The sequence below is a fragment of the Stylophora pistillata genome, chromosome 11 (assembly GCF_964205215.1).
Source record: "Stylophora pistillata chromosome 11, jaStyPist1.2, whole genome shotgun sequence".
In the NCBI taxonomy this organism is placed as follows: Eukaryota; Metazoa; Cnidaria; class Anthozoa; order Scleractinia; family Pocilloporidae; genus Stylophora; species Stylophora pistillata.
Genome location: NC_142529.1, coordinates 18107944 through 18129394, shown reverse-complemented (window position 1 = coordinate 18129394; position 21451 = coordinate 18107944). Strand labels below are relative to the sequence as shown.

At 41.4% G+C, this 21451-nt stretch overlaps 1 protein-coding gene across 1 annotated transcript; it reads left to right on the top strand.

Moving 5' to 3' along the window:
• The first annotated feature begins 7620 nt into the window (after positions 1-7620).
• LOC148720422 (uncharacterized) lies at positions 7621-9909 on the top strand. The gene is made up of 2 exons (XM_088739771.1): positions 7621-8892; positions 9319-9909. The coding sequence occupies exon 1, from the start codon at positions 8406-8408 to the stop codon at positions 8829-8831; it is 426 nt and encodes a 141-aa protein (XP_088595897.1). The 5' UTR covers positions 7621-8405; the 3' UTR covers positions 8832-8892; positions 9319-9909.
• The last annotated feature ends 11542 nt before the right edge of the window (positions 9910-21451 follow it).

Below are 21451 nucleotides of genomic sequence, written 5' to 3'. Positions count from 1 at the left end.
CCCAGTTCACAGGGTCATCCTCGAAAGTAACACCAAGCAGCTTGAGCTTGGTTTTACGCTCCACAATAGCGAGAGGAGCTGGTGGAACTTTCAGGCTACCACTTTTTAGTAGCATTTCCCATGTTTTATTCAAATTGAGTGTCATTTGATTCTTTTCAGCCCACTCCATTAACTGCAGACTCGGCTATGTTGCCATACTTAGCGCGAACAGGGATGCTGACTGTGATATCATCCGAAAAAGTAACCAATAGGCTAGAGGGCCTAAATGGCTTTACATAATTTATCATCAGAGAGAACAGTATTGGACCTAGCACCGTCCCTTGGGGGACACCCCTGGTTATATCTATAAACTCAGTAGTGATGTTATCTACCACAACCCGTTGCTTTCTATTACTAATGAAACTGATGAGCCAGTTTAGTATATATGGATTGATATCCACAACCCTAAGCTTACTAACTAAAAATTCTGTGAGACACAGAATCGAACGCCTTGCTAAAATCAAATGAGAAGATCCACACGAAGTCCGCATTTCCATCAAGCCACTTTAGCCAGTTATGCTGGGAATTCAATAGGGCCATGGTAGAGTTATGTCTCTTTCGATAAGCAAACTGGTCTAGATCGATATGGTTAGCGCACACGATGGATAATTCATTCCTATACACTAGTCTCTCAAAGAGACGCATAATTATATTTGTTAAAGAAATAAGCCTTAGCTGGCTACAGGAAGTAAATGGCAGTTCCTTAGGAGCCGGTCTAACATTCGCCTCCTTCCACAACAATGGAACTGTATGTTGCAGAAGGGAGGCATTAAATACATCAGTTATGACTGGAGCCAGGTAGTACCCAAAAAATGACAGTTTATGATAAACTAGGACAGAACCAGGGTGGTATACGATGAAGAAGATTAAAAAGAATTGTTAATAGTGAACTTGAAAAGTTCATCTTAATTTTTCCTCAAAGCGTTATTGACATGACTCTTCAAAATAGAAGGCGATAGATCATTAAGCTGCCTTGCTATGGTGGCTGCGGTCTATGAGGTAAAGTCTGAGACACTGAGTTATGTTTTTTTATTATTTTCCCTCTCAAGTTTTAATCTCTACGAACACGCACAAAACAAATAGTTCTGTTCATAAATGCACAAAATCAATCTCTTTTCGCCTAACCTCGTTACGTTTTGAGAGATATTGAGGCAATTTATTTTAGTAATCCTCAACTGATAAATCTTAACCGTCATGTTTTATCCTAAGCGGGTTGAAATAGTGCCAGAATAAAGTTGTTGAATTTCCGATCCATTATGAAAACGGTATGAATGTTTCTAGTCCCAAACGCGCAGATATTATGAAGACTAGCTGAGGCATGAGCAACACAGAGTAGGATAAAGTTAAGTGAGATGGATTAAATTAACGTGTAAAAGGAAAAATGAAAAAAGAAATAAAGAAAGAAAGAAGATTTCGAAGGCGAGTGATAAGTTTTAACCTTTTGCCACCAGCCTTTCTATGAAGTCACGGAATCAAGTTCTCAGTGAAAATATTTTATGGTCATTAAATGCAAGTGCGTTAAAAATAAAACTCGCGCCATCTACTAGGTTTAAACTTACCAGCCCTAACAGCCAGTTTTATTTAAATGTAACATGATGATCTTCGGTGAGTGACACATGGAAAAAGACTTCCGAGTGCTCCTCAACAGAAGTCGAACCTACAGCCTTCTCGGTTATTCTATCACTGAGCCATGAACTCGTGTCTCGGCCGCCGTTTAACTTGATTTATGGTGACAAACCTTTAGCACACTAATAGGATAGGAAAGTCGACTTGTGATGATTTTGCACAATAACAATCTAAAAGAAGATGGTAAGTTTAATTCTGGTGTTTTGTTTCTGGTTTGTTTTTGTTTTGTCTTGTTTTTAATTTGAAGTTTCGCAGACACTCCGTGACTGCTCTTTACTGTTTGTCTGACTGGCCGTTTTGAGCCGGTGTTTTGTCGGCTCATTCGCGACTCAAATAGGATTGAACAAACGAAGAAGGCGTGACAACTCAACCGTTTCTAGATACCCTCATTAAAACACACCTATCTATCAATGAGAGCATCTGTACCAGTTGAATATTTGAGTTGTTTAGGCGAATATGTCTCTGTTATAGGAGGCGAAGCCAAATATGTCGTCAGTCGAGATGAGTGAGTGAATGAGTGAGTAAGTGGTTGAGTGATGGTTACAAGAGAATTCCGATCCTAACCCAATTTTGACCGGATGTTTCCCAGTGCTACTTACTGCTTGTTTCGGATTATCTTAGTGGTGTGACATCCGTACTCGATACGTAGTTGAGTACTCTTCTTTTGTAATTTCAAAGTTACAACTACTAACACATTATGTCATTATCCCTGTTCTTTTTGTGGCTACTGCCACCTATATATTAGGAGACGAAACCACTACGTTACGGGCATGAATAAGTGCTCGAGTGAATGAGTGAGTGAGTTAGTGATCGTAAGTAACAATTGAATTCCGATATTGACCCAAAACCCGGTGCAGGGTATTTTTTTGTGAAGTTTGTCGTTTAGAAGGTAGATCTAGCCTCACGTTACGTTCCCTGGTTGTTTCTCATGCCCAGCTGTCTAGCTTTAAACTTGTTTGCCCTTTACCGAATTGATAAAAAATATTTGATATATTTGCGATGAACAACGGGAACAACATATTCCTTGTTTGCTTTATCTCGTGGCCTTGGTTTGGACCCTTGAACAGCATCGTTCCTGTTTGTGTTTTTTAGTTATCAATAATCGTCTTTTAATGCGGCAGAATATTAAGGACTTTGCTGTTCACTTCTACAAACCCGCACAAATATATTGATTGGCAATTTTACACGGACCTTTAATTCTTCAAGATCGAAAGGTTTATAACCCAAACATGTTCGCTAATAAAGTGCTAAAAGAAGTATATTAGACTTTATTTTGGGAGTTCAGAGTCGGTGGTAACATTTTTTTTTTTTTATTTCGGAGTAACGAACTTATTAGATCGCCATTCGCATTTGATACACATTTGAGTTCTCTCCTTTAATGCTTCTAGGCTTATAGCCACCAACACATTCTGTTTTCAGTTCTTGCCGTGACACTACAGAGGACAGAATCGGATGATAAATGTCTCACAATTATTTCATGATTGCGCGCGAAAAAAGCAAAAGTTTCCTTGCTGAAATTTCTTTCTTTCTTCGGGTGTGATCAATCATAAAACTTGGAGGAAATTTTTCTCTTTGGAGAGAGAAAATTTTACGTTTAAATCAGTGAATTATGTAGATCCAAATTTAGAACCTTTTCAGTTCCTGGCGTAATACTACAAATGACGATAAACATCCAGAATAATTCACAGCGGCGTCCACCAACGTGTATCTAAATCAAAACATTTTCCCTCGCTGAAATATTTCAATAAATGTATTTAAACATTGTGGGAGCTGTGAGGATATTTTTTTTTTAACTTTGTAAAAAGAGAGCATTTTACACTTTGAATCAGCAACCTATGCCTAATACAGCCGCTACATTTGCGAGACGAGCAAGCTGCGAAATACGATATCTTGAGTTATTCAACAGAATAATTGAATGGAAGAACGGTAGAACGGCGGAATATCCTGAGCCCGGAATGACGAAATATCTAAAACGCAGAACGTCTTGTTGTATGAAACGTTATGTATAACAAGACGATCCAAGATCGTAAGTCGGGCTACAGGTAGACGTGCTGTTATGAGTGTTATCATTCGTGGTGCACAGAGGTTCTAAAAGAAATACTAAGAGGTACCGAGGTCCTGGTTTGTGGGCGTAGCATAAAATTTTTTTCATCCCTCAAAGACACCAATTCTACAAAAACGCACAGTCACATATTTTTGGTGCAATACCCTAAAAGGTATCATAGGAGCTGCTGCTGTGGACCTTTTAAGGCTAAACAGCCTAAGGGGTACCAAGCCCACCTTTTCCAACCCCTAAAAGGTGCAACGAGCACCCCAGTCCTTTTTATTTAAGGAGTCCTCCTTCTCAAGGGTGATAAGTACATGCCGATTGGTGCGTGTGTTAAAAAAGATATATTATGAAATTGTAATCGTAATGGTCTCAAAGCAAGGAAGTATATTTCATCGTGAAAACATTGTATACACAGCATACCAGTAAGGACCTTCCCTGATTTTCTCTTGGAATTAATTAATGCAGATATCAATAGTTGGGATTGTCTCACTCTTGTGCTGTTGTCTAACTTTGAATTTGATTTTGTTTCTAAAATATATCTGTTGCAGTCTTTTCATTTTTGGAGCGGGTTCCAAATTATCATAACTATATTTTCGTCTGTGCTTTTGCATGTGTCTGATTTGATGAAGGTCCATGTTAGATGTACAAGACAAAAATTGCATTTCGTAGTGATTAATACCTGTTTTAAGTTTCTTTGTAACAATGTTAGAAATAGCTTGTACTAATGATGGTATACCACTTATTTTTATTTGTTGTATTGAACGTTCACAAGTATCTTCATAGGTCAACGACAACAGGTACTTTGCTCTGACTGTTTGTTGAAAAATACAAGTAATAACTAACATTAACTTGTAAAGCACAATAAAAACCCTGTATTTCTCATGTGGTTGTTGAAAATTAAGATTTCCAACTTTCTTTTTTGTATTGCTTAAACCACTGGACAACATCCCATAGCTATGAGCTTTAATTTGGACTTATATCTCAGCTCCACAAGTATTAAGACTCGTGTATAAATCTGCCCTTTTTAGATGCCTGTTGATGCCCATGTTACGATATAATTTATTTTCTCAGTCGGCTATACAACATAGGGATATGGAATTCTAATAACTACAAGACTTTGCTACTGTAACACATTGCATAAAGCCCTACAGCAGAGCATTGTTTACAAGAGCAATCGTGTTCTTCTCTCCAACTGTTCACTGCAGTTATTTCATACGTACTTATCTGCACTCTTCTTAGTTCATGATTGTCATTGAGGGAGTCTATAATGTGGAAATACTGTATTAAGCCCTGAATAGTTGGTACTTCTAGTAATACACATGTACCTGAGGGATATCTTCTACCACATTCGTCTCTTGTATGAGAATCAAATATCTTATAACTCCCATTATCAGTAAAATAGATACTGACACTGTTTACATTCTATTGTCAGTATAAATGTAGAGTAATTTTGGGACATGAGCGATTCAAAAGCCCTTTCTGTAGACATACTGTACTGATATTCCTCAATTATTGAATCACAATAATGTAGATTACCAGTGTAGCTTTCACTTTAGTTAAGCTGGTAATTTTCCCCAGACAAAACAATCATTGACAGTAATTCTGTTTGCATTAAATACAACTGCCCTGTACATCATGACAGTGTTGAATACAATTGATTTACCCATCTCCAAAATTTGTACCAGGTATGTACTATTATCTTATTATAAATCAGATCAATCAAACTCATACCAACACATCGTTTTCCAGCATTTTCATCAAAGTACATAATATCACCTTGACTATATGGTGCCTTGATTGTTAGAATAGGATCAATACCTTGTATAGGAGACCTACAATTTGTTTTAATGTCATTGCACTTATGTGCATTCAGTGTAGCACAATGACCTCTGTGGCTTGCATTCCTGTACACACTTGTTAATGTATTACAGCCATACAAAGATAGATATTTGCTCAGAGTCTCTACAACTCAACAATTTTCGATTCAGTGTTGACTGTTTAGAATGCCATTTCTTTCTCATCTTTTGTACAAGCTTAATACTGTCAATACTGCTCCTTTTTCTAACTCTGTATTTTATGTACCAATGCATTTTTGATGAGATAGGAATGTTTTTAAGAATGCCCCGCACATCAGTTTCTTTATTTATTTGTTTTTACGTGAAAGTTTATCTAGTTTTTTTACTGGTATTCTGCTCTGCTCACGATCGAATCGTCTTCGCACATGGTACTCACCACTGTTAATATCACAACGATTAACAAACACCGCATGATGAGATCTGAATTCTTTTGCATATTTTTTTTCTTTTGCATATTTTTTTTCTTTTGCATATTTTTTTTCTTTTGCGACATCATTTCGTTGTGCACACAACGCTGATAGGTCACACTTTTGTTCTATGCATGGCGCTACTTTGTCCAAATTATACATCATCACATTCATTTGACACCGCGTTAGTAGTTTAGGGCGTCTGACTGGCCATTCCGTAGAGGTCTGGGTTCGAGTCACTCGGCCGAGGCTAATTAATTCATACCACGTAGGTGTACGGGGTTCATTCATATTCATACCACGTAGGTGTAGAAGGTTAGGGTTAGGGTTAGGGTTAAGAAAAGAAGAGGGAGGGGTGGGTGTAGGGTTAGAAATTAGTATTCATACCACGTAGATGTAGGAGGTAGGAAAAAAAAAAAGAGGAGAGGGTTACAAATTAGTATTCATACCGCGTAGGTACATGTGTTGAGTTTTTGCATCTATTTAAAAAAATAACGGTTTTCAAGGTGACGTCTCAAACAAAGGAAACAAAAGAATCCAAGATGCCGGCGGGATTAATGAGATAAAAGAGAATGGACCCTATATTATGCGTTTGGGTATCGCGGGTTAGACATTGTCATCTAACCGACTATGACTGTGAGCAGAAGTTGTATTTATAAGAATCCTAACAGCTCATCCTACGCATGTGGTATAAGAGGGGAAAACAGGGCGCATGGGCAAGTGTCACAGCAAAACAAAAGAATATATGTAATAACAAACAGATTTTATTGTCACGCCACGTGTCTACATACAATGGTTTTAAGTGTTCATAATGGCTATTAAATGTTCTGGGAAAGGTTCTGTGGTTTCCTTTTGTTCCCTAATATCCTCCGTCTTATCGGGTGTCACAAACACTTCATCGTCGCTGTTTTGTTCATCTGTGAAGCGTTGTCTGTGTAGCTGATAACAATGTTGCGTGTAGACCAAAAAATCACTAAGCACATTCAGGTACAAGTCATGGGTTGTATTCTTTTCGAAACCTTCCATGGCTTTGATGTAGGAAGTCAAATCGCCTTCAATTCCACAAAAATCATCACAGTCAGCCTTGTCGAACACCACCTCTAATAAATCGTCTAAAGCCACTCCAGCCCATTGAGGGTTCTCGCGTAGTTCTAGGTTCATGGTTGAAGTGAGTGAAAGCTAGCAGTCTGTTCCTATATAGGATTTTGTTGTAACAATGGAAATGTCAATCATCGGTCTGGTTCTTCATAAGAAGTGCTGTAGTCAGACCTATCTCTGGGGGGAGGTCTATCTTCACGATAGCAGATAAAATCCAAGGAAGCTAACATCACACCGTTGTAGAATTTATTGAATTTTTTCTGGTCTTCACAGGCATCGCTGGGTGCCTCCAAGACGTAGTGATTGATGCGTGTTTTGACTTTTTCCATATGATCGGCCTTGGCACGTTCATCTACGGCAGACATGATTTCGTCCAAAGCCACACAGGCACATGCAGGGTACTCCTCCAAGTCTTTGGTCACAGCGAGCGGTTTAGCTGAAGCTTTAATCAGTTTAAGGTAGTTTCAGAAGGCGTCAAACATTTCAGTTTGAGCTTGTTTGATCTCTGGTGTAGGAGCGTCTCGTATTCCAGCCAATTCTTTCATAGTGTTTAAGTTATAGTCTAAATCTCCTGCGGTCGCTTCTGTTCTCAAATCGTAAAGCATACAAATGAGTTCACAACCCGCAAACCAAGGGTGAGTTCTAATAGCAGAAGGCATCGTTCTGTCTCGTGTGCAGTCTAGATATCAAATGGTAAAAAATAGTATGTAGTGGCAGTGTTTTATAGAAGCGGACTGTCAATCACGTGTGGGCGTGGACTCTTGATCCGTGAATAGTAGGCGTTTCTTACAAGGGGAAATGTCATCCTCGTGCTGGTATCGTACAAATTTCAAAAATGCCTGCATCATCTTCCACCGTAATTCCCATGTTTTTCTATCGTAATCGTTCTCGTCGGGGGAAAAGTGTTTCAAGTACTGTTCGGCATCTCGAATCACTCTTCTTAAGGCATCTTCGTCAGAGTGAAACTCCATGACATCGAAGAGTTCATCCATGGCCAACACACCAAGTCTGGGGTTCGTTTCTAAGCTAGGGTTCATGGTGAATGAGAATGATTTGTATGTAGTCCCACCACGAGTTGATATAGGAAAATCGCACAATAGATAGCGTCGCGTCCCTGTTAAAAATAGATAGCGTCGCGCCCCTTTCGGTTGGCATCGCGTCCCTTTTATTTGGCATCACGTCCCTTTTCGTTGGCGTCGCGTCCCTTTTAGTTGGCGTCGCGTCTCTTGTAAAACAAGGGTTGTAAATCACACGAGAAGGGGGTATTGTTCTCGAGTGTATAAAGCTAGAGCGATTCCTGCACTCAGCACAGTCGATAGCAGCGACTAGATGCGCCGGATGGAAACGCCAAGGAAGAAACCTTCCAAGGGAGTCAAAAGTAGGAGAAATCATCCGTATGCCAACGACGTGCCATTACACTTTAAGAAAGAATCGGCTGAAAAGCACCCTGATGGAAAGGTCATGATCGATGGTATTCCTCAAGTCGCCCAAGAACCCAAAAGCAAGAAAAACTGGTCTAAGAAGAAAAATTCCAAAAATCTAACCTTAGATATCCCACCCCCTTCACAGACCGTAGAGGAGTGGAAAGAATTTTGGAAACAACGTGTAGAAGCTTGCAAGGCGCAAGATGAACCGGTAAAGCAAGAACCTGTCATACCTGAGCCTGTGTCTGATCCATTAACGCAGCTCGCGAACGCGGTAGATTCTATAGTGTCCGATGTACAACAACAACCCATACAGCAACAACCCATTTAGCCACCCCCACCACCACCAGTGCAAGTCGAGGTCGTAGAGGAAGGAGAGATTCCCGAAGCAGGTATGGTCTCAGGGTCTATGCACTATGGTACTTTGGAAGAATTACTGGCCGACGTAGGAGTCTGCTACCCTTGTCCCATTCACAACGCGCCCATGTACCAATTGAATTCTAAAAAAGAATGGTGTCAAGATGTGTTTCTTCGCTGTCCCGTCCACAACTGCCCCGTGTTTACCAGTTTGAAGGATTTCAATGTGTATTACGAGCAATGTCGCAGACAAGGTCACGACTGGTTTACCCTAGACAAGATAAAAGTCATGCAGTGCGAGTGTGGCGAGACTCCTACATTGGTCATGTCCAAGAACCAAAAAATTTCAACAAGATGTATTTGCGATGTGGCAGAAAGTATTGCAGTTTATACCATTAGTGGCGATTTTTGCCTAACGAAAAAACCATGACTATTCTTACACGTTAATTATGTGATTCTAGATTCGGAGACGTCTGAACCCGAAGATATTATCACCATCAAAGTTCAAGTAGGAGAACAATTACTTTATAGATTGTTTCGATATACGAACTTAAACGTTCGCTTTCATAATGCCGCATGGATGTCTTCAAAGTTATTGCAAAAGTTGTTACCTAGCGTAAACGTACGCACGTTTGTCTCGGCATTGTAGGGAATCCATGACTTTGTGTCGCTTTCTAAATTGTGGATACGCTATTGTCCCAGTACCGACAACATGTCTGTACACCTCTTACGCATTGTAATGTTTTTTCTGTCTTTAGAGGAAAAGATTGTAGAATGGAGTATTCCTACTGTACTCTTGTTAAAATTAATACATGAAGGATTTTTGTACGCTTTAGAAGTACTAGAGGATCAATTTATTTCTTAGATCTTCAAGAAGGACTCCAAATAGCTTACGCCATGGGTAACGCGACTAAGCTGGAAGAACTTACTAAGGAAGACATCTTTGAAATAGAGCAGTTGATTGGGTTTTCAAAGTTTAAGAAAGTATCGGCTAGATTAAACGTCACCGAAGACGAACTACGTTGTATTAAACGCGATCTCGAATTGTACGATTATGCGGCAGATAAATAAAAAACAGTGTTGTCTTGTATCATGCGGCATTGTATCATGCCTCTGTCTTCGAAACTCCTTTACGCGCACTATTCCCTACTCTCCTTTCTTTGCCGGAGAATATAAAATATCGTCTATACCCCACAAGAGAGAGTAGCCTTTGATTGGATTCCTCTCGGATGCGAAGTGTAATTGTACCAATACGTGGTGAGACCAGCCACCTTTTCCCTGTCGCAAAGGGTGTTTCACTTGATGTTATTCATGAGATCGTATCGGGAGAGATATACATATAACGTCTATCGTCAACTGTACTCGCAGTACCTTTGTAAGTACTGGACGACTTACTACTGCGCGAAACTTTGGTGTTCTCTCTTCTCAAAATATATTACCGAGTCACATGCCTAACTACGAAACACCCGGTACCCTCGGGAGTCTGGGAGGTGTTCACCCGTAAGCTAAAGCCCAAAAAAGTCCCCTCTCGCAAGCGAAAAAAGAATTGGAAAGAAATTTAGCGTACACACTACACAAACCGCGTCGCCGCCGAGGAGAGTTTGCACCCGTCGTAGTCTTTGATATTGACGAGCAATGGGTGGCCAATTTGATCGAAATACAGACTATTGCTAAAGAAAATAAAGGCTTCCGCTACATTTTGATCGTGGTAGATGCCTTTTCAAAATATGCCTGGGCGGAACCCCTTAACAAGAAAACAGGGAAAGAGGTGACGGACGCGTTTACCAAAAATCATAAAACAAGGCAGGAAACCTCAGAAATTACAAACGGATGCCGGGAAAGAATTTTACACCAAGACATTTCAAGCATGGTTAGCGGCGCAAGGCATTCACCATTTTTCCACGCACGGAGATTCCAAAGCGAGTACCGCCCAACGATTTATTCGCACCATAAAATCCAAACTGTATCGCTATTTTACAGCCGCCAATACGTTGAAATATACCGATGTCCTACCCAAACTTTCATCGCAGCATATGCATAGCACCTGTCAAAAGTGGACGAGAAGAATAAAACCCAAGTCTAGGAATCGCTGTACGGAGTTGAGACAAAGACACGAAAGAAACCCGTATTTAAAGTCGGTTATAAAGTGCGTCTCAATAAGAAATTTCGTACGTTTAAAAAATATATATTTACCAGGTTGGACGGAAGAAGTATTTGAAATTCGTAAAGTGGTGCCTGGGAAAGTCACGACCTATAACATGCGCAAATTACACGAGACACCATTACAAGGAAGTTTTTTTCGTGGGACTTACAATTCCAAAAAGTGCACGTGGATACAGCGACGTATTTTCGAGTAGAGAAAGTATTAAAAAGATCGAAAGATAAATTATTTGTCAAGTGGAAAGGGTATCCTAGTAAATATAACAGCTGGAAAAGAAGATTTAAAGTAATTGGTGACATCATGAGAGGTGGAGCTTTACGAAGATTTTATGTACACGTTCCCGGAGAACAAAAAGGGGGAGCGATCAATCGATGGGCGTTACGTGCCCCTCCGTTTATTAGGAGTTGGGATAGACAGTATCCGGAATATCAGGTGGGAGCTGGAATCAAAGACATGGTGAAAGATGTGGCGCGAGAAGCGGGGAGAGGCCTTAAAAGGACATTCACGCAACGATCCCTGCCAGAATTACCTAGAGGAGTTAAGAGAGGAGTAAAAAGAGCTGCCAAACACGAAGTGAAGAGAAGAGTATCTAGAAAACTAGACGATATCTTAGCCGATTAAAGATGGTCTACTGGGGAGATGCCAGAGAGCGGAGTGGTCATATAGGTGTGGGTGCGACATCCCCTAGAGATGCCGTGACGACCATATTAAAAAGTATATGTGCACGATCCCTCGCAGTAAAGCACTATTTAAGCAATAGTGAAAATCAGACCTGAAAAAAAAAAAATCAGGCCTGTACGGGATTCGAACCATTGACCTCTGCGATACTAGTGCAGCGCTCTACCACTTGAGCTAATAAGCCAACTGGGAGCAGGCCATCAAATTAATTAGACATAAACCCGTAGATGATAAATCAAACAACAAACATATGAAATACATATATATGAACTGCGGTTATGAAACGTATATGTGCACGATCCTTCGCAGTAAAGCACCATTTAAGCAATAGTAAAAATCACACCTGAAAAAAAATCGTGCTTTACTGCGAAGGATCGTGCACATGTACGTTTCATAACCGCAGTTCATATATATGTATTTCATATGTTTGTTTTTTGATTTATCATCTACGGGTTTATGTCGAATTAATTTGATGGCCTGCTCCCAGTTGGCTTGTTAGCTCAATTGGTAGAGCGCTGCACTAGTATCGCAGAGGTCAGTGGTTCGAATTCCGTACAGGCCTGAATTTTTCTTTTTTTTTTTTTTTTTTTTCAGGTCTGATTTTCACTATTGCTTAAATAGTGCTTTACTGCGAAGGATCGTGCACATATACCTTTCATAACCGCAGTTCATATATATGTATTTCATATGTTTGTTGTTTCATATCAAAAAGGTATAAAAGAAGGAGACAAAGGGGAGGATTTGTACGTATAAAGAAAATACAAAGGCGTCGCCGACTCAGAACCGCAGGAGACGTTGATGTATCAACATTTCAATCAAAGGCGCAGAACAGAATCCGAGTTTGAATTTGTTGCGTGTCCCACCTGTATACCTTTCTACGGTAAAGTCACGTTTTACGAAAGTATCGCCTCAGACCTCTAGTATTACACCGATTGAAGTGTACGTGCCTAAACAGACCGAGTTTATCGATTTGACGAAAAGTTTTGTGGAATTAGATTTGGCGTTTAAAACCACAGACGATGGCAATCTCACGTTAGGAGCGGATAACAACGGTCACATCTTACCGCCCGTCAATAACATAGCACACTCTCTGTTTAAACAAGTGAATGTGAAACTAAATGGAACTCTCATCACCGAGCAAGTGGACATGTATCACCTGAAAACCTACATTCAAACCCTCTTGAATTTCGACCGCGCAGATGGCGAAACCATCTTAGGACCAGCGGGGTGGAGAAACGACATCGACTCACCCGAGATGTCTACGGCCAACAGTGTGACTACTGGAAACGGAGCCAAAGATGCTTTATCCGCCAATCATAAAGCGAGTACCAAAACACAGAAAGCAGATGCCCGATCCTATTATGTGGGAGGAAACCACAGAGTGCTAAGAATGGTACCCTTTGTGGATATTTTTCAGAAAGGGAAATGGTTAGCGACCAGGACGGAGATGGATTTAAAATTTTATCTCAATCTGGTAGCGCTTTACTTTAACGTGGAAGCCAATCCACCCGCGGAAGAAGTCCGTGTCAATGCAGACCATATCAAACTCACCTTTTTATGTATGCTTAGTATCCCTCAAATCCCTCGGTGTATGACAACGCCATGAGCCTCATCACCAAGACCCCAGCTAAATATCTCATTATTCGTACAGAAATGCGACAGTTCCCACTCGATAATGGGGCTACGTCAAAGGAAATCATCAATCCGTTTAACGGGAAAATACCACAGAGAATCGTGATGGGAATTCTCGCCCCGACAGTCTTTAATGGACAATACGATAAAGATCCTTTTGTCTTTGGGCAATTTGGAGTGGAGTGGGTCAAACAGATTTGGAATGGGAAAGAATACCCATACGAGACGATGCAATTGAACACAAGGAACGGGTACAGAGATATGATGGGGTATCATGGGTTTTTGGAAGCGACGGGATGTCTGTATAGAAAGGGTGGAAACATGATTTAAGCTACTGATTGGGGACATGGAAAGAATTGCACTTTGTTTGCCTGGTCTAACGTAGCCAACGGAAGACACGACGATCCGCTATTACTCCCTAAAGAAGCAGGATTTATTAACATCCAGCTGAGATGTGCAGCCCAAACAGCGCGGAGAACCATTGTGATTTACAGTGAATACGAAAGCATGCTGGAGATCGATGGGTTTAAAGGAAGTGTCATCATGGATGTGAATTAGAAGACGATGGAATTTGTGCGGTTATCTACGGATCAATTAAACGCCTTGGGGGTGACCGATCCTATCCTGAACCGGAACTATGTCGATGCGTTTGCCTGCGACGAATTACCACCCTCACCTCTTCGAGGGATGCCACAAGCTTACATCGTGAATACCCACCCTGGCCACAAACCCGGGGAACACTGGATCGCCGTTTGGACCTATCATGATTCTTCCGAACTTTTAGATAGTTACGGTTTAGATTTGCATACCTACAAATATCTCGCTCCGTTTATCGTGTGGTTAAATCGATGGAACTACATTAGTAAAAACGATCGCGCTTTACAATCGGTAAAAACCGCCCGTTGCGGTGATTATGCGATGGTGTATTGATGTGTAAAGCGCGAGGTCAGAGTATGAATGATTTTTTAAGTTATTTTACCACATCGGATAATGTGAAGAATGATCATATCATTGGCAACATGTTAGAAGACATGATTCACCAGTTAATAAAATAATGCGATCAAATTCGAGTGTCATTTATGCGTGTGAGGGAGACATGACAACATCCTGCTTAGAAGATGGGTTTCCTAACAAATGTCCATCCAGTCTATTAATAGTAGGTCCCACCAGTTTCAGTAAAACCACGTTATTAAAACGTTTGTTGTTAGAAAATCCGGAGGTATTCGCCTCACCTCCTAAACGCATTCCTTATTGCTACGGATCGTGGTAACCGAATTTTGATGTCATGTAAGCGCGAGGTATCGAATTTTTCGAAGGAGTTCCCGACGACGAAAAGATTAAAGATTTAATTTATTCGTGTTTTTCTCGTTGCCATGTTCCCACCAATCACGTAGCTCCTTTTCTGCCTTTAAAAGCACACACAACCCACAATTCCCCTATTCGATCCGACGAAGGGCTAACGCTCGAAACGTCAGCTTTTATAATCGTAAAGGTGGCCAATTTACCATTTCAACTTTGTTGATATATTCAAATTATTTCGTTACCCCCACCGACGCAGCCACAAACAGTTTCTTTAGAAACTATCAGCCCTTATTCAGATTAAAGAATGATTTGGCGATACCAAAGGAGGCATGTTAGTACTGGACAATTTGATGGCTGAAGGCGGAAACGATAAGGATATTCTCAACTTGTTTACCCGTTACTCGCATCATTTAAACCCGATCGTGTGCTACCTCTGTAAAGATATGTTTCCAGCGGGTAAATATGCCAAAACGATATCTAGAAATGCACAATACATCATCGCGTTTAAAAACCCCCGCGATCAAATCGGATTACGGAATTTACTATTACAAATGTATCCTACCAAATGGCAAGAAGTGATGAGGCAAAAGAAAAGAAAAAGACAACGCGGAGGATTTTTAAACTTTAGAGGAAGTGATTTGTATAAAAACGTCATCCATACCCAGATATTAACTAAAGACTTGGCGAGACGCATGATAAAGAGATTAGATCGCAAGCGTAAAAAGAGATAAATTGGCGAGATGACTAGACAAAGACACATTGTTTCCGTGAGAGGTAGGGTGAAAAGACCTAAGAGGCGAAAAAGAAGGGTACAGAAAGGAGGCTTTTTAGCATTGTTGACGGCCTTGATTTCGGCCATTATAAAAGCCACGACATAAATGGCCAGACGCAGTAAACGCACTCTAAGAAGACGAAGGACTAAAAGGAGGGGAAGAAAGAGGGGACAAAAGGGCGGGATATTACCTTTAGCAGCACTCATACCTCCGCTCATTGCAGGAGGAAAAGCCTTAGGGTTAGGAGCATTGAATGGAGCAGCTGAATTTGGAGCTAAGAAAGCTTTGGAAGCGGCTACTAAAAAGCGACGATGAATCGCATGAAAAGAAATATCGATTTTTTAAAATCCATCTTACGCGAAAAAAATGCGAATCTCCGAAAATAAAAAATATTACATGCCAGTAAAGATCAGATTAATAGCGTGAGTGAATTACTGTTGAACATGTTGAAACGAAGGATAGCGCTACCGCCCCAGACGGTGGCTAAATTGAGAAAGTATAGCGGTGGGTAGACGCGTCAACTCTTTATTAGAACGGAGACAGTTACTCGCCTCTCAGACGGGTGGTGGCTTTTGGCGAGGAATGAACGAAGTGTTCTGTCATTGACCCTTAAAATGAACGAACCCAAGATAGAGGTAGAAGAGAATAAAGATCAAGTAGACGTAGGTATTACCTTTCATATCGAATTCGACGAGAGTGGTGAAAGCAGCAGCAGCAGCAGCACGGGGTGTTCATTGTTACGTTGGATAAGCGAACACATTTTGATACCGTTACTTAAATGATGGAAAAGAAACTGATCGTGAACCCACAGGAATTTCAGGCGCTCGTGGATTTTTATAAGGGAAAAATATCAGAAAGTACCCTTTTAGATAAAGCCGCACGAGTCGCAGCAGAAACGCAGATGTTACCGAACGATCCGCACACGCAGGCAGGACTCAAAGAGCCCATGATAAAACAATTATTAATGAAAGAAAGGCGATTAACCGATCAGTTGAGAAATTACCCGAAGGCGTAGGACCTGAGACGAGTGACGGAGATCAGGGGAATCTATTAGATTCCGTGCTAGAGAATCTAATTGAAGACTTGATTCGATCTATCAAAACCAAAGAACCTACAGTAGTAGTAAAACAAGAATTGGCCGCACCTTCGACTTCCAAGAAAAAAAAGAAAGTAAAAAAACAGGTCATCACTCCCAAGAAATTATTTTCTACACCGGAGAGCAGTGGTACAAAAAAACCCATCAAATTTCCTTTTTGGTTTATGAGTTTTAAAGACTTACCTTCTACACCCATACCTACAGGGAAACGATTGTTACCTTCGACTCCTCTGAGTGCATATAAGTCAGCGGAGCATAGCGCTCATAAATCCTTACAAAAAAAGAGTAGGATCGAACAGGTCTGGCACCCGTGGGATAAGAGAGGTTGGGATCCAGTAAAAGCCGTACAACATGACGAATTCAAAGCGGTCACGCCGAGAGACAAGGGCAAAGGCAAAGGGAAGGGGAGGGGCAAAGGGAAGAAGTAGACGGCAGACGGGGGGCAAAGTTGATCTTCAAAAATGGATTAATAAACTGGGCGTGGAATTTCATCGGCCCGGGTGTCAGTACATGGGGCCCGGTACCAAATTGGCCATGCGTCTCAAACGCGGGGATCTGGTAATTAATCGTCTCGATAAGTTAGCCAAACAGCAAGATATCGATTGTAGTAAAGCTAAAAGTCTAGCTGATAAGCACATTGCCGATCATAAAATAATTACCGGTATTCAAAGATTCGGAGAAAACATTATGACCGAGCGCATACCACGAATTCCTGGAAAATCGTCTTTCATCTATAATTGTATTAGATAAAGACTGGGAAGTTGGGTTGTCCAGCATTTCGTTACCTCACGAATCTCGATTGAAAAAAAAACCTTAAAGGTCTCCCTGATGCCCCTAGACTACTCACCACTAAACGACGCGTGTACGTGGTGGTCACGCAACAACTTGATGTCACAACCGCGTACGTGCATTACAGTGATATCAAAGACAAGCCCCTCGAAACGCCACACGATCTTCTCAAAGCCTTATTCGAAGTGGAGCGTGAAAAGTATTTTTTAAACTTGGGTGAATCTGGGGTATGGGCTAACGAAATGCCCACGGGAAAATTTCCCACCTTACAATTTGATGTCTCTTTTGACGACGCTCTAGAAACCTGTAGGGTATCAGCAGAGAAGATAAATCCGGATACTCTTTCTAACAACGATCTCCGCAATAACGTGTATTTTGAGCTTCGTAAAGATTTGTTCTTTTCATTGGGATGGAATCAAGATAAAACGAGATTTAATGTCAACATGTTTAAAAATGCAGCGAATCAAGCGTTTAGAAAACGCGGTAACGTATGGTTTGAATCCAGATCCGATTCAAGTGTATTGAAAAGATATTGGTGTATGGTAGAAAATGGGGAGATGCTCAAATTTTATTTTCACGAACTCATGTGGACATTTATAAACACGAAACGGTCTGCTTATAAACAAGGGACAATGGCATCCACGACCTTTTATGTGTATTCCTCTATTGGGGATCCAGTCATTATAGGATCACTAAAACCGATTTATTGCTACAAGTCCCGTGTCAACCTCAATTAAATGGAAGAATTTTTTACGCACCACCTAAGATTCATTACGTTCTATTACGTAATTACACGATTAAAGTGACTGAAATTCAAATAAGTGAAACGGATACAAACTCACTCACACAGTTCGACGATGGTGCCTCTATTGTCTCGCTTCATTTTAGAAAGAAAAAACATAAAGCACCCGCGTACCTCTGAGAAACGATTCATTTTGAAAGAGATACGAGATAAGTAACTTTTACTTGACGTCACCGAGTAACGATGGGAGTGTCAAATATTTTTCCGGAAACACCAACAATTCTTGGAAAAATCGACTCAACAGACGCTTGGATTTGGAGGGGGACTGGGACGTGGGATTGTCGAGCATTTCCTTACCGCACGAATCGCTCTTGATACCCTATCTCAAAAGATTATCCAATGGGTCAGCCATGCTCAAAACGTGGGGAGTCGTTTTTCGCAAGAGAGGGAATTCTGGTGCCCTAACGGAATTATCGACCACGGTGGACTACGGTGATGTAAAACATCGCCGCATGGAGACGGTGTATGATCTACTCCAAGCCTTATTTGAAGCAGAATACGTAAAATTTCTGAATCAGCTTCAAAATTACGATTCGTTATACGAAGGAGAACATCCGTTACAGTTTGATGTGATGTACGATGAAGCAAACGAGAGTATTACTATAAGTGCTGAAAAAGTCGCAGAAAGCGAATTTAGATCTTTCCGTGTCTTTAGAGAAAATGCGAACTTTCATTTACGGAAAGATCTGTGTCTTCTTTTTGACTGGATAAAGGACATCACCTACAAAGTAAAGGGTATCTATATAAACGGACCCAATCTACTGCTGGGAAAACGAGGGACAAAATTTACCGAAACCAGAAATCCGAGCGATTCTAGCTATAATGTGTACAGATACGGAATAGGATGCAGTAACATGAAAGGTTCTGATGACGGGATGGTAGACAGTGAACTATTTTATCTCCACGAATTTACTCACACGTTCATCAATCTGAAAAAAAGTACGTATCACAATGGCATGGCCCCTCGCACGCTTTATCTCTACTCCTCCTTATGTGCTCCGGTGATCATGGGTAATAAGACCACCGATGCGCACGTTTCAGTATCGTCCTCTATTGAAAGGGAGTTATTACTACGAACCGAAACACGTTCATTACACTGCCTTGCGCAATCAACACATCGACGAGGTGGAAACGCAACTCAGCGAATCGGAAAACAAAAATCTGGCGCAATTTACTAAGGACGGAGCTAGCATCGTCACGTTACATTTTAGAAAGGTTAAATAATTCAACACGAGATTAGTTTATGCAGTTACATCATGGTGGGGGTGACGAGAGGTATCTCGAGAGGAACAGGAGGTGTCACACGGCAGCAACCCCGCAAGTCCAAGAAACGAAGAAAACCCCCTCTATTTAGTAAAAGACGAAAAAAGGCAACACAAGTGGGACGAGGGTTCTTGGATTCCTTCAAACGCATGTAACCTTTCCTTGTTTTGGGCGGTAAAACGGCTTTCGCAAGTCTTAGATCATCTAGTAAACCCATAGGTGACCGAGTCTGGCGCCCCAAGTTACCACGAAAAAGATAGTATTTTCATGATAGCACATGGATGGTGTTAAAGACGTAACATGCAATAAAAGAAGACATAGCAATTCGCAACGTAATCAAGATGTCTATGGGGATTTGAAAGATTAAATCACTGTGGATGCCTTTTTAACAATTTTACTACAAATAAAAAATGTTCAATGCACTAAAAGGTTGGCTAGTTCTATATCGTCCAATTCTAATCTTTTATACCCGTACGGAAAGGGTTGTAAAGGTACCACTGTCCATGACTCGCTTATCAAACACGAGTCGATAGGCTTTCACTTATGTTTCGGTACGTATTTTTTTCTTGACGGGGTCTCTTACAAAATACAGGGGGTTGATAATATCCGTCTTTCTAGGTTCCTCTAAGGGGTGCCATACCGCGCACGTTTAATGAAAATCCTCTCACTTTCACGCAAGATTTCCCTTGAGCTGTGGCGTACCCATAGTTCTTGGCTCCCGCCGAAATGAATTCCACGATATGATCCCCTTCGTCTAACTCGTTCGTAATATTGCCCAAACAATCTCCCAAGGCAATGTGTCGTTCCCCTGGTTTTCACTTATACACTACCGAATCTGTGTCGTAATAAAAGACGCGCTCTTGTAAATTTTCTAGCGATTCGTACAGTTTTGGGCGTACCTGACACGTGATAAAGGCTGCGATAAAGACATTAGTGGCGCGCCGTTTGAGAGTGTCTTCATCTTCTCGTTTCGATACCACTTCTACCATTTCGGGGGATAAGATTCTAATCTCTTGTACCTTTTCCAGCGGGTCATCGATCAGGTTTGAAAGGGAGGCGGGTTGCGTGAATTGATGCGTTTTGGCTTTGTTACAATTCTGACCAAACCCAAACTTGCCTCAGAAGGAATTGAGCATGAGCATAGCCGTAGCTTTTCTCCCCGGGTTTTTAGCAATCATGGCAGCATCGATGCCTTCAAGCTCTTTGTACTGACAAATGTAGTCGGCTTTCTGCTCGTCCGTCTGATACCAGGCAGGATACCCGCTACTTTCCTGTTTGATTTGAAGCCAGGTGTCGACGTAAGGGGGCAAAGAGACCGCGCCGTCTTTTTTCGAAATGCCATACCTCGTGGATTTTGAGGAGTCTGTACACCATGGCAATGGCTTTGTGGATTTCGGGCGTACACCACGTGCCGCGTAACATGCGTTCTTCGTCTGTATGGCTACAAATGTAATTTCTTTCGTCTAGGGGCTTCGTAGATTCTTGCAGGACGCACGTACGGCAGAGGGGAAAGGTAAGTTTAGAGGTAGGCCCAATTTTCTGGCGATGGGGCAACACAGGGTTGAAGAGATGCGTAGGCGGTAGAATGTCGATTTTCCTCAACTCATAGTAAGCGCGAGAATCTTGATTTTCGGGTTCCAAGTAAATGATAGGATGGCCGACGGGATATTCGCCATATTTATTCACCCATGGTTATTCTGAGGTCACGTCGACGTATCGGATCTGTTCTCTTTGGGTGGGGTCTATGCGGTGGTAAAGCGTGGTCGTTTCAGTCCTTCCGCCAAAAAACGCCTCGCGAGGGTGAATGGGTGTGGTCAAGGAGAGAGACTGGACAAAGTCGCGGAGGTCTGGCTTGATTTTTTTGAGTTGTTCCCATTGACACTGCCACATGTCTACGACGGCGTACCCCAATTGACGCAATTTGGTGGTTTTCTGGGCCGTCTGACGCCGGCAAGCTTCTACGGTAAGTCCCGAGCTACAGAAGGGAATCTGACTTCTTTGCGGGTAACACTCTCGACACCAGTGGAAGAGACACCCATGAAATTCGTAAACCGTACGGGTTTGAGCATCGTAACCGTCTACACTATACACGGTAGGA